Below are 13464 nucleotides of genomic sequence, written 5' to 3'. Positions count from 1 at the left end.
GTTATCAGAGGAAATTCTATTGAAAAGAAATGACTGGAACAAAGATTTGAAGGAAGTGAAGGAGTTGGCTATGTGGGTGACAGGACAAAAACATTCAAGGCATTCAAGAACATTCAGTTCAAGACTCCAAAGGAGGAAGTGAGCCTGGCATGTCTGAAGAATCTTGAGCAGGCCAGTGTGGGTGGAGCAAAGTGAAATGAGGGGTCTATTAATAGACAACAAGGACAGGAAGGAAAAGAGAGTCAGATCAGACAAGGCCGTGTGGGCCACAAGGAGGACTTTGGCTTTGACTCTGAATAAGGTGGGAGTCATGGAGTGTTGTCGGTAGAGAAGGGAAGATATCTGACTTGGGTGTTCACAAGCACCCTCCAGTTGCTGCAAGGAGAACAGACCAAAGATAAGGCAGGGGAAAGATTAGAGAGGCAGCAAGGCAGACCTCTTTTGAGTTTATTTCCATCATCCTGGATAGAGACAACAGGACTTGGACCACAGTAGAAGGAATGAAGGGAAAGAGAAGCAACCAGATTCGAGATCTATTTTGAGGAAGAGTCAACAGGATTTGCTGATGGAGCAGAGATGAGGGAAGGGGAGAGGAAAGGCGGGGTCAAGCAGAATCAACGTTAATTTCACAACTTCACTCTTGAACAATAGAAAAATAGAGGGCCCTCTGTGGAAATGAGAGGTGGGGGAATCTGCTGAGGTAACATATTCCAAATGAGATGCTCATGTGGGACAGGTTGCCTCTGAAACATCTATTGGATATCTAAGTAGGCATTTGGTAGGTGGTAGTTTATATGAGTATAGAATTCAGGAGACAAGGCTGGACTGCACGTTATTTAAATTTGGGGAGTTGTTGCTAATAGACGATGGTATAGCTGTGAGACTGAATGAGATCCATTGTGCAGAAGACAACGTGCGCTTCAGTAGAAAATGGTGTGCTGTCAGGGGATACCTTCTCTGGGTTATCTGGCCCTGATCTGTAGCGGAACTACTTTACAATTTTGTCCTTTTGAAGCAACTGACAGTGATGGGAAATAATTTCATGGAAAAAATAGTTTTGTCTCTACTTGTGCATTCATGTTGATATTACTGAGATTATACATGTATTATAATTAATACATTAGTACACAAATAAACACATTTATGAATTTTATGTGTTATGTAATATAAATGATTCTATATAACTTCTGAATATTTATATTATATGTACATTATATATATTAAATAATATGAATAATTATATATAATGTCTATATATTTAAAATTTTATATTTATATAGTACATAATTTGAAATGCATATATTATGCAATATGAATAATTACATATACAAAGTCTGTATATACAATTATATGTATAATTTATATATTACATATAAAATTTTTATATACTATATGTATTTATCAGAGAAGGAAATGGCAACCACTCCAGTACTCTTGCCTGGAAACGCTATATATTTGTACTTACATGTATATGTATACTTATATGTATATTTATACTTATATATATTTATATTTATTAATATATAGTTGGGCTTCCCTGGTGGCTCAGTGGTAAAGAATCCGCATGCCAGTGCAGGAGACATGGGTTCAATCCCTGGGTTGGAAAGATCCCCTGGAGCAGAAAATGGCAACCTACTCCAGTATTCCTACCTGGGAAATCCCATGGACAGAGGAGCCTGGCAGACTGTAGTCCATGGAGTCGCAAAGAGTGGGACATATCTTAGCAACTAAACAACAATAACAAATATAAAACTTATATATTATAATATGAATAATAAGATATAATTTTTTATTTACAATTATGTGTATGATTACATGATATATAATTATGTTATATTATATATACTACATTTATTTACCAATGAGGAAACCAGGCAGATGTTTTAACTGGTTCGAAAGACAACACAAAGAGCATGCTGCTGCTACTGCTGCTAAGTCACTTCAGTCGTGTCCGACTCTTTGCGACCCCATAGACAGCAGCCCACCAGGCTCCCCTGTCCCTGGGATTCTCCAGGCAAGAACACTGGAGTGGGTTGCCATTTCCTTCTCCAATGCATGAAAGTGAAAAGTGAAAGTGAAGTCACTCAGTCGTCTCTGACTCTTCACGAACCCATGGACTTCAGCCTACCAGGCTCCTCCACCCATGGGATTTTCCAGGCATGAGTACTGGAGTGAGTTGCCATTGCCTTCTCCATATAAATTAAAAAGTATAGTAATATTATGTATTATGTATACACTGTGAACACTGTATACATTATATGAGTGCTATGCATTATGTATACATTGTATACGTTCTATGTATGATGTAATACACAAACATGTCTGTTCTTTGCATTCTCTTGTGAGCCAGTTACAACATCTGCCCATTCCTTCAATGATTAATACACAGAATAAAATCCTTAATATATGCTTATTTCATATCCATGAGTCATGATTTTATCTTTTTTAGTTTGCACAGCTACTGAAATGCAGAGATGGGATTTAAACCCAGGCAGCCTAGCTCCCCAATCCCCACCTTTAAATACCACAGTTTATCAAATGAGTTAGTACACATGAACATCAAAGCTATGGTTTTTCCAGTAGTCATGTACAGATACAAGAGTTGGACCATAAAGAAGGCTGAGCACCAAAAAAACTGATGCTTTTGAACTGTGGTGGTGGTGGTTTAGTTGCTCAGTCGTATCTGACTCTTGCAACCCCATGGACTGCCACCAGGCTCCTCTGTCCATGGAGCCTTCGAGGCAAAAACACCGGAGTGGGTTGCCATTTCCTTCTCTGCCTTTGTTAAGAGTCCCTTGGACAGCAAGTAGATCAAACCAGTTAATCCTAAAGGAAACCAACCCTGACTATTCATTGGAAGGACTGATGCTGAAGCTGAAGCACCAGTACTTGGCCAGCTGATGGGAAGAGTCGACTCACCGGAAAAGACCCTGATGCTAGGAAAGATTGAGGGCAGGAGGAAAAGGGGACAATAGAAGATGAGATGGTTGGATGGTTACCACCAACTCAATGAACATGAGTTTGAGCAAACTCTGGGAGACAGTGAAAGACAGGAAAGTCTGGTGTGCTGCAGTCCATGGGGTCACAAAGAGTTGGACACAACTGAGCAATGAAACAACAAATGCTTAGCTTACAGCACATAACACTTGGTCTGACCAGAACATGCGGACAACACACAGTCTCACCGTTTTGGAAGTGGAGGGAACAGATGACAGTAAGATCCCTGAGGTCTGGGTCTCAGAGCTGGGTTTGGTCTTCCTGGTCGTGCATCTTCTGTATTCTTCCCGTACCTGAAGGTGGATACACACCATGGGGAGATGAACCATGCTTAGATACAGGGGGAGTGTGTGTGGCAGGGGCAAGCTCCCTGGAAGGAGCAGGGCTGGGAGGGCAGCAGGTACGCACCTGGCGGCTGAGCACACAATGAATGAGGAAGATGAAGGCCCCCTGCAAGCTGTTGATGATGGTGAACAGATAAGCCATGATATTGGCCATGGGTCCAATTTGGAAAATGCCTAACACCCAGGAGCACCCCAAGATGAAGATCTGGGCAAAGGCTTTGAAGGTCAGCAACCTGGAGGGGAAGATTTGCAGAGGATATAGTTCTGGCTGTCACCCTCATGGGCCACCACGCTCCCAGGTATAGTCTGAGGCTGCCACCACGTGACCCATCACCTGGGTGAGAATCAGTGTGGCACACAGGTTCCCAGCCTAGAGGTAGGGAAGTCAAATCCTACAGCCATTGAAAAGGCAATTGGCCTACAGGTACACATGGTCACAAAGATGTGTGGACACATGTATTGAATGCAATATTGTCTATGGTAATAAAAGGCTAGACATAAAGTAGCCAAGCCATGGAAGCAACCTAAATGGTCATCAGCAGATGGATGCATAAAGAAGATGTGGTATGTATAGACAATGGAATATTACATAGCCATAGAAAAGGATGAAATAATGTCATTTGTAGCAACATGGATGGACCTAGAGATGATCATACTAAGTGAAGTAAGTCAGACAGAGAAAGGCAAATTCCATACGATATCACTTATATGGGGAATTTGAAATATGGCACAAATGAAGCTATCTACAAAACAAACAGACTCACAGACACGGAGAACAGACTTGTGGTTACCAAGGAGGGGGTGTGGGGGAGGGGTGGAATGAGAGTCTGGAGTTGGTGTGTGTGTTCAGTCACTCAGTGGGGTCCGACTCTTTGTGATCCCATGGACTGTAGCCTGCCAGGCTCCTCTGTCTATGGAATTCTCCAAGCAAGAATATTGGAGTGCTCTTCTCTGGGGGATCTTCCCAACCCAGGGATCAAATTCAGGTCTTCCACATTGCAGGTGGATTCTTTATCATCTGAGCCACCAGATCATTTAAATAAACTGTGTTCCATCCTTACACTGAAACACTATATCTTAAAAAAAGGTATTGTCAACAGATTTTAGTATTGGAAACACTCGTTCCTCCTAGCAATGGTGCTAAGGCATGCTTCACATGCCTTTCTGATCTAGACACTGTGCTGTATTCCATTTGGAGTGCAGGACCAGGCTTACAAAAGGTACTCAGTGAATATTTGGGGAAAGAAGGAAAGGAGACTAGAAGATGAGGGGAAAGGAAGGCTGGACTGTACCTGGTATCTTTGAGTGTGGAGACTTCTGCATTGACACTAGAAAGCTTCTGCCTCAGGATACATAGTGTCCAAGTCAGGAGGATGGAATTGACCTACAGAGCCAAGCAGAAGGGATGGAAAGACTGGATATACAAATGGATGATGTCCAGACCATTTATGAAAAGAGAACGTTGACCTATAGTCTGCAGTAACCACTCCAGGAAGCCAAACAATAACTCCTTCAGCAACCCACCCCGGATGATCAGAACTTGACTGATAGTTGACAGCCTCCCTTATTTCTGCTCTGCTTCCAACTTAGGACCAAAAGGAAAAAGCCAGTATATAACCCTAACCGATCACCTAGGATGCCCTGCATTTAGTCAGCCTACCTTCAGAGTCCTTGTGTCCACAGCCTCTGAGCAGGGCATACCTGAAGCCTTCCCTTTTTTCCTCTATAAAACTTTCCCACTCATCTGCCTGTTTTTGAATCTCTGACAAAAGCAAGTGATTTGACAAATGAAAGTGGCTGACTCCCTTACCATGTGTGTTCATGCTCAGTCGCTCAGTCATGTCCAATTCTTTGCAACCCCATGGACTGTAGCCCGCCAGGCTTCTCTGTCCATAGGATTCTCCAGGCAAGAATACTGGAGTGGGTTGCCATGCCCTTCTCCAGGGGATCTTCCCGACCCAGGGATTGAACCTGCTTTTCTTACATCTCCTGCATTGGGAGGCGGGTTCTTTACCACGAAGCGCACCTGGGAAGCCCTGGGTCTCTTTGACCCTCCTCCAAAACACACCAGACCAAGCAATCAACTTACCACTATAATTGTGCACACTGGCCCCAGGAAGCTCCAGATGAACCCCGTTTCTGTATTCAGCCAGCAGCTATGTAGAAAAACAGGAGTCAGTCATTGTATCAAAGTCCTAACCCTAAAATGACTCACACCCTGCCAGATATGCTTATGGAAGAGTATTGGAGGATGAGGTTGAAGTGAAAATTTTCACAATGGACCAGGTCACATTTCAGTTTTCTTCTTTCAGACCTTCTTCCTTAGTGAACGTTCCTGAAATGTTCTCTTAACAGCCTGGGATAGAGATCATTTCTCAGTTCATAACCTTTGTATTCCCTCTCTCCAGAACTCTCCATGGTACACTTTGTCATTCAATTCTCAGCTCGAGTATCACCTCCTCTGAAAAGTCACACTGTGTCTGGTCCTTTCCTAGCAGAATTTGCTGCTTTTTTTTTTCATAACATCTATCAGTATCATAAATTATCTTGCTCAGTTGTTTGTTTAAACTGTCTATCTTTCCCTACTAGACTGAGCTACAGGAGAATTTGGACTTTGAATTTTTTGTTTATCTCTGAATACCCAGCACTCAGTCCAAAGCCTGGCATGGATGAGGCATTCTGTAATTATTTGTTAATAGAAGTGAAGTGAGAAATGGAGTGTTTACTGCCATATCAGTAAACAAGGATGTCATATCCATCAGCGATTCCAGCCCTCCAAAAGTGAATTTCTGAGCCTGGAGGGTGATCAGGAAAAACAATACCTGCTATCAGGCAGCCATAAACCACTCCCCTGGTGAGCACTGAGGACCTAGGGGTGGGGATGTGAAAAACCAGGATACTGGCCCCAGATAGCTGGGATGCAAATGAAAAGAATGATTTTAGTGAGTCCAGACTTTGTTGATAAAGGTCCATATAGTCAGTTATGGTTTTTCTAGTAGTCATGTATGGTACAAGAGTTGGACCATAAAGAAGGCTGAGCGCTGAAGAATTAATGCTTTTGTACTGTGGTACTGGAGAGCGAGAGTCCCTTGGACAGCAAGGAGATCAAACCAGTCAATCCTAAAGGAAATCAATCCTGAATATTCATTGGAAGGGCTGATGTTGAAGCTGAAGCTCCAATACTTTGGCTACCTGATAAGAAAAGCTGACTCATTGGAAAAGACCCTGATGCTGGGAAAGATTGAGGGCAGGAGGAGAAGGGGGCAACAGAGGAGGAGATGGTTGGATGGCGTCACTGACTCAATGGACATAAGTTTGAGTAAATTCCAGGTAATAGTGAGGGACAGGGAAACCTGGCGTGCTGCAGTCCATGGGGCCACAAAGAGCTGGACACGACTGAGCGACTGAACAACAACTGGAGCTACTATCTTCTCACACAGAACCTTTGATAAGCCTACCTCACTTTAAAATAGACCATGGCAGAGTATTTCTAAGCCATAAAAAGGGACGAATTTGGGTCAGTTGTAGTGAGGTGGATGTACCTAGAGCCTGTTATACAGAGCAAAGTAAGTCAGAAAGAGAAAAACCAATATCGTATATTAATGCATATACACGGAATCTAGAAAAATGGTACTGATGAAAGTATTTGCAGAGAAGGAATGAAGATGCAGATGTAGAGAACAGATTTGTGAACACAGTGGAGGAAGGAGAGGGTGGGACGAATTGAGAAAGTAGCATTGAGATACACACACTATCATGTGTGAAATAGATAGCTAGTGCACGCATGCCCAGTTGCTTCAGTCATGTCTGACTCTTTGCAACCCTATGGACTGTAGTCTGTCGGGCTCCTATCATCCATGGGGTTGTTAGTGAGAAGCCGCTGGGTAATACAGGGAGCCCAGTGTGGTGCTCTGTGACAACCTAGAGAGACTGGGGTGGTAGAGGGGAGGGAGGCTCACAAGGGAGGGACATATACATAATTATGATTGATTCACGTTGTTGTATGGCAGAAACCAACACAACATTGTAAAGCAATTTTCCTCCAATTAAAAACTTAATGAAAAAAGAGAGACCAACAAAAACATGTATAATGCTTTACACTGTGCCAGACACTGTCTAAATATTTTGCAGATACTAACTCATTTAATACCCACAATAACACTATAATATAGGCATTGTCATCAGCTTGCATATAATAGATGAGGAAATGAGAGCATCGAGTTTAAGTAACTTGCCCAAGGCAGCCTAGCTAGATAGTGGTGTAGCCAGGATCCAGACCCAAGCAAGTTGGCTCTAGAGTCCACAAACTGAAAACTTTGCAATCAAGTTTGCTGTTTACATTGCCACTACCCACCTATACTATAATGCAAACAATGGCTTCCAGATTTGTGCAGTGCACAACCTGGGCTACTGCCCCTGGCAGCCCATAAAGTAAGAGCTCAATAAATGGTAGCCATGACTACTGCTCCCGTTATTGTTCTTTTGTGTGTTCATTTAATTATCACCATGGAACAATTAATAATAACAATTTTCAGGGAAAGAGAAGAATGTCACTTACCGATTATACATCCCATAACCCTGTGGTTGTAAGCCAGCAGAAACAGCCACCACCAGCCCCGGGAGCCCATAGCCAAAGGCGCAGAGATACAGCATCTTGATGTTTCGAGAACTGAAGTAATTCACCACTTTCAGGTTCCTGACCATGAGGAAGAGCATCACAGCCTCCACCAGCATCCAGAAGAAGCACGCAAGGAAAAGGTAGTGCAGAAAGCCTGCGATGAGGGCGCAGCCCATCTGCAGAAGAGAATCAGGCACCTTCAGTCTCCCTTACTCCAGGGAGTATGTTCAGAGGAAGAAGGCAGAGAAGGGGCTCCTCTGTTGCTATTGTTCTTGCTTTTGATAGGTAAGAAGTGGATTTATTTAGAGTGTGCATTATTTATTTAGAATGTGTATCTATACATTCCATATGGCTTCCCAAGTGGCTCAGTGGTAAAGAATCCTGAAAATGCAGGAGATGCAAGACACGTGGGTTTGATCCCTGGGTTGGGAAGATCCCCTGGAGGAGGGCATGGCAACCCACTATATTCTTGCCTTGAGAATCCCATGGACAGAGGAACCTGGTGGGCTACAGTCCATGGGGTCACAAAAAGTCAGATGTGACTGAGCATGCACACCACACCACACACACACACACACACACACACACACACACACACATACATTCCATGACAGAATTCTGTCCATCTCAAAAGGCAAAAGCAGCTGTGCTTAGTTTTTATGGGCTGGGTAATCTCATAGGCTAACAAGTAGGAAGATTATTTCAACTATATATTTGGGGGAAGGAGCAGGGATTTCCAGGAATTGGGCCACTGCCCACGTTTTGGTCTTTGATGGTGGGCCTGGGTGCCTATGGGTGGTCATTTAGCATCCTAATGTATTACAGCAGTGTATGATGAGGCTCAAGGTCTACCGCAAGTTGAATCTTCTGCCATCTCGGACCCGCTGCTGCTAAGTCGCTTCAGTCGTGTCCGACTCTGTGCAACCCCATAGACGGCAGCCCACCAGGCTCCCCCATCCCTGGGATTCTCCAGGCAAGAATACCGGAGTGGGTTGCCATTTCCTTCTCTGGGACCAAGTTGGCTCTAATCAGTCCATACTCTATCCTCACCAGCTATGTCATTCTTTCAGGGTTGTGTCCTGCCTCCTTCCCTGATTCATGTTGATGTATGGCAGAAGCCAGCACAGAATTGTAAAGCAATTATCTTCCGATAAAATTAAAAAAAAAAAACAACCATAATGTGGCTACTTTGACTGGACTTCCCCAAACACGGCCTCTTCATTCATTCCACAAATATTTATAGATATAGTCTTCACTACAGGTAGTTCCATCCCTTTAGTAGGGACACCAATCATTCTGGTTTCCCTAGAAATGAGTTTTCTCAGGATGTACAGCTTCCAGTGCTAAAACTGGGAGAGTCTGAGAGAAAAACAGATAGATGACCACCCTACTTTAGGGGATGTTTGAAGATACAGGGGTGGGGGAGGAGAAGGGATCCACAAACTACAGCCATGGACTGGTTGCAGGTTTTGTAATTAACATTTCATTGACACACAGCCTTCCCCATTTATGTATTCTCTATGGCTGCTTTCAGGCTTCCCTGGTGTCTCAGTGGGTAAAGAACCCGGGTGCCAATGCCAGGAGATAGGTGGGGGTAGGTTCAGTCTCTGGGTCAGAAAGATCCCCTGGAGAAGGAAATGGCAACCCACTCCAGTATTCTTGCCCCATGGATAGAGGAGCCTGATGGGGTACAGTCCATGGGGTCGAAAAGAGTCAGACACGACTGAGTGACTAAACAACAACATGACTGTATTCATGCTAAAGTGGCGGAGTTGAGCAGTTGCCAACGGAGACCATGGCATCTGCAAAATTAAAAATATTTTTATCTGCTTCTTTACAGGAAAATTTTGTTCACCCTTGGTCCCATGATGAGAGGTGGGGAGTGCTACTAGCCTTTGGTTCCCAAGGGGTCTAGGAAGTGAAACACCCCATAGTGAGAGGGTAGTTCTGCTTTAAGAATGATTATCCCACCTGAAATGTCAGTAGTGTTTCCTTTGGAAATACCCCGAGAACCTACTGTTTCGGACACAGTTATTGGAGCTTAATTGGCCAAAAGTTCTTGTTCTCATGGGGCACACAATCTTGTGGAAGAGGTAGATACACAATGAGTAAAACAACAATAACAAAAATCAATATGGTTTCAAATATTAATAGGTGCTGGGAAAAGATGCAAAATAGAGTGTTTGAAAAGTAAAATTTCTCACCTATGGATGCAACTAGAGATGATCACACTAAGTGAAGTAAGTCAGAAAGAGAAAACAATTACCATATGATATCATTTATATGTGGAATCTAAACTATGACACAGATGAACACAGACAAGCGAACAGACTCATTGTCGCCAAGGTCAGGGGAGGGAGAAGGATGAACTGGGAGTTTGGGGTTGTTAGATGCAAATTATTAAATTTAGAATGGATAGACACAAGGTCCTGCTGTACAGCACAGAGAACTATGCTGAACATCCTGTGATAAACCATAATAGAAAAGTATATTAAGAAAGAATGTACTTATGTATACAAATGAGTCACTTTGTTGTATAGCAGAGATTGCCACAACACTGTAAATCAACTATATTTCAGTTTTTAAACAAAGAATTTCTCAACTGTCGCATTACTAATATTTATAACACTGCTACTGCTGTGCTGTGTGCAGTCATGTCTGACTCTCTGTAAACCCAGAGGAGCCCACAAGCCTCCTCTGTCCATGGGATTCTCCAGGCAGGAATGGAATGGGTAACCATTTCTTCCTCCAGGGATCTTCCTGATCCAGGGATTGAACCTGGGTCTCCTGTGACTCCTGTAGTGGCAGGGGGATTCTTTACCAACTGAGCCACCTGGGAAGTCCCTATTTGTAACACTATTGCCTTATTATTTTCTGCTATGGGAAGATGGGGGAGACTGTTCTGTGCATTGTAAGATGTTTAGCAGCATCCCCTCCCAAAGGTGACAACTAGCAATATCTCCAGATATTGCCAAGTGTCCCCTGAGGGCACAGAATCAGCCCGGGTAAGAACCAAAGGCTTAAAGTGTAGGAAGAGAGACCACCCCCATACATAACATGATCAGGAAAAGTCATTCGAAACTGAGACCTATCACCAGAAGGCATCAACTAGAAGCTGGCAGATGAGTATGGAAAGAGGGGAAAGCATGTGCAAAGGTCCTGAGGTGGAAACTGGCATTGAGGGAGTTAGGTGAGGATGAGCAGATGCAGATGGGGAGATGATGGGGATGGATGGGGTCAAAGCCTGAGGGATACGAGACCTGGTTGTCGGTCTTGTCCACACCAGTGAGAAACAGCATCTTGGCCAAGAAGAGGCATATGCAGAGATGCAGGTGGATGTAGGTGTTCTGGTTTCGGAGGGTGCGGCACAGAAGGAAGGTGATGATGGCCATGGCAAGACACACCAGTGAGATAATCGTGCCCACGTGACTAATGAGGTACAGGGTGAACTCCATCTGTCAGAAAAGAGATACACTGTTGGCCTCCGAGAATGACCAGTTATAACCCCCAGGCAGCAAAAAGAACTATCCAGACTCTTGGCTTGGGTATATAGAGCTTGGAAGCTTTTTCTCCCTCGGGCGCTTGGTGTGAACTAGATATTGTTCATCATCACCCTTCGGCATCCATCAGCACCCATTCTCATCCCTCTCCTATGACCTATTCTTATAGGGTAAGACATCTACAAACTGCATTTCCCATAATCTCTCGGGGCTAAGGCCCTGAACATCATTTAGGTTCTCCAGTGAGATGCACACATGAAGGTTTTAAAAGGCAGGATGGAGGCAGATACCACTTTTCTGCAGACAGGATCGAGCTATGGCTGGACTCCACATTCCGACTATCCGATCTTTAATTTCATGGATGTGGGGTGAAATGCCAAAGGTAATTTATGACCTCTGGCTGCAGAGGGGCGATCTTGAAGCCACATTCAAGTGGCAGAACCCCTGACTTCAAGTCCTCCATCCCTTCCAAGAATTCTGTGAGCATCCAAGCCCCTGTATTAAAATACTTTCCTGCTTGACATACCTTGAGAGGTTCCTGTTACCTGCACTGAACCAGGACTGATAATAGGTGTTCCAAGGTGCTCCAACTTCCAGGAGTAGAGGTGACAAGTTGAGTCCTTCCCTATGCCATTATTTGTAATTAATTTTATCGGGGTGCTTTCTGTGTGTTAAAGATACGCCAGGCACCAGCTTCTCTATGATGCTGTGATGTAGTGGTTAAGACTACAGTTCTGCCAGTTTCTGGCTGTTTAAGCTTGGGCAAGATACCTAACTGCTCTGTGCCCGTTTCCTCCTCTGTTAAAATGAGGATACCAACAGTAAGTATCATGTGGAATAGTTCCAAGAGGATTCCATGAAAATGCTTAAAGTACTTAGAACAGAAAACACGCATAAGTGTTCGTTTTCATCATCAGTTTCTCTTTTTCCCTAATTAAATGCTGATGCTTTTAATTTTTTGTTTTTGTCTTTTGGCCACACCTTGTGGTATCTTAGTTCCTAGACCAGGGATTGAACCCAGGACATGGAAGTGAAAGTGCTGAGTCCTAATCACTGGACTGCCAGGGAACTCCTGAGTCATCATTTTTCTCTTGTTCTCATTTTTAAGATGAAAAAATTTGGCTCAGCTCAGAGAGGTTGAGTGATATGCCAATGGAAACACAGCTATGAAGTGATTGAGGTGGGACTTGAAACTAGGCTAGACTTGCTCTGGATCAAATTTTCTTAAGTCTTAAGCCTTATATTCCTCTAAGTAGCAATTTAGGACCTGCTTGGCAGAGAACTGAACTTGGGATCCTGTGATAGACAAGGCTACCCATCACAGCACCAATGAGCCTGTCTTTCCTCTCTACCAAATCTAACTTCTCACCAAGGCTTATTTCATGTTCCACCTCCTTCCTGACCTAACCCCAGTTCTCAGTGACACAACTCTCAGTTTCTGTAACACAAATTCTTGCACCATTTACAGGCAGATCTCAGAGACAGTGCAGGTTCAATTCCAGACCACCGCAATAAAGCAAATATTGGCAATAAAATGAGTCACATGAATTTTTATCTCCCAGTGCATATAAAAGTTATGTTTACATGCCACCATACTCACCATACACATTTAAAGTATATAATAGCATATGTCTGGGAAATGTAGATACCTTTATTAAAAAATACTTTATTGCTAAAAGATGCTACCATCATCTGAGCGTTCAGTGAGTCATAATCTTTTTGCTGGTAGAAGGTTTGAGATATTGCAAGAATGACCAAAATGTGACACAGAGACACGAAGTGAGCAAATGCTGTTGGGAAAGCGGTGCCAACAGACTTGCTCAATGCACACAGGGTTGCCACAAACCTTCAATTTGTTTTCTCTGTTTTTTTTAAAAAGTGATGTCTGCAAAGTGCAATAAAATGAAGTATGCCTATGGACAATTTTGTAGAAAGAGACCTCTGGACTCAGGCCATCCTGGGTTTGAATCCCATCTCTACTAATTACTGGCTTCATGACTAAACA

At 43.4% G+C, this 13464-nt stretch overlaps 1 protein-coding gene across 5 annotated transcripts in view; it reads right to left on the bottom strand.

Annotated features, from left to right (window-relative positions):
* The window catches only part of ADGRE1 (adhesion G protein-coupled receptor E1), a 66344-nt gene that overhangs the window by 1270 nt on the left and 51610 nt on the right, over positions 1–13464 (bottom strand). For all 5 annotated transcript variants that reach the window (XM_027547479.1, XM_027547480.1, XM_027547482.1 and 2 more), the window contains 6 exons: positions 11220–11414; positions 7900–8135; positions 5431–5497; positions 4634–4725; positions 3406–3574; positions 3186–3290 (listed from right to left, as the gene is read on the bottom strand). In XM_027547479.1, coding sequence (XP_027403280.1) covers positions 3186–3290; positions 3406–3574; positions 4634–4725; positions 5431–5497; positions 7900–8135; positions 11220–11414 — 864 coding nt within the window. The remainder of the gene's footprint in view (positions 1–3185; positions 3291–3405; positions 3575–4633; positions 4726–5430; positions 5498–7899; positions 8136–11219; positions 11415–13464) is intronic.

This window comes from Bos indicus x Bos taurus, chromosome 7 (assembly GCF_003369695.1).
Source record: "Bos indicus x Bos taurus breed Angus x Brahman F1 hybrid chromosome 7, Bos_hybrid_MaternalHap_v2.0, whole genome shotgun sequence".
Classification (NCBI taxonomy): domain Eukaryota; kingdom Metazoa; phylum Chordata; class Mammalia; order Artiodactyla; family Bovidae; genus Bos; species Bos indicus x Bos taurus.
This window is presented reverse-complemented; position numbering and strand designations above follow the sequence as displayed.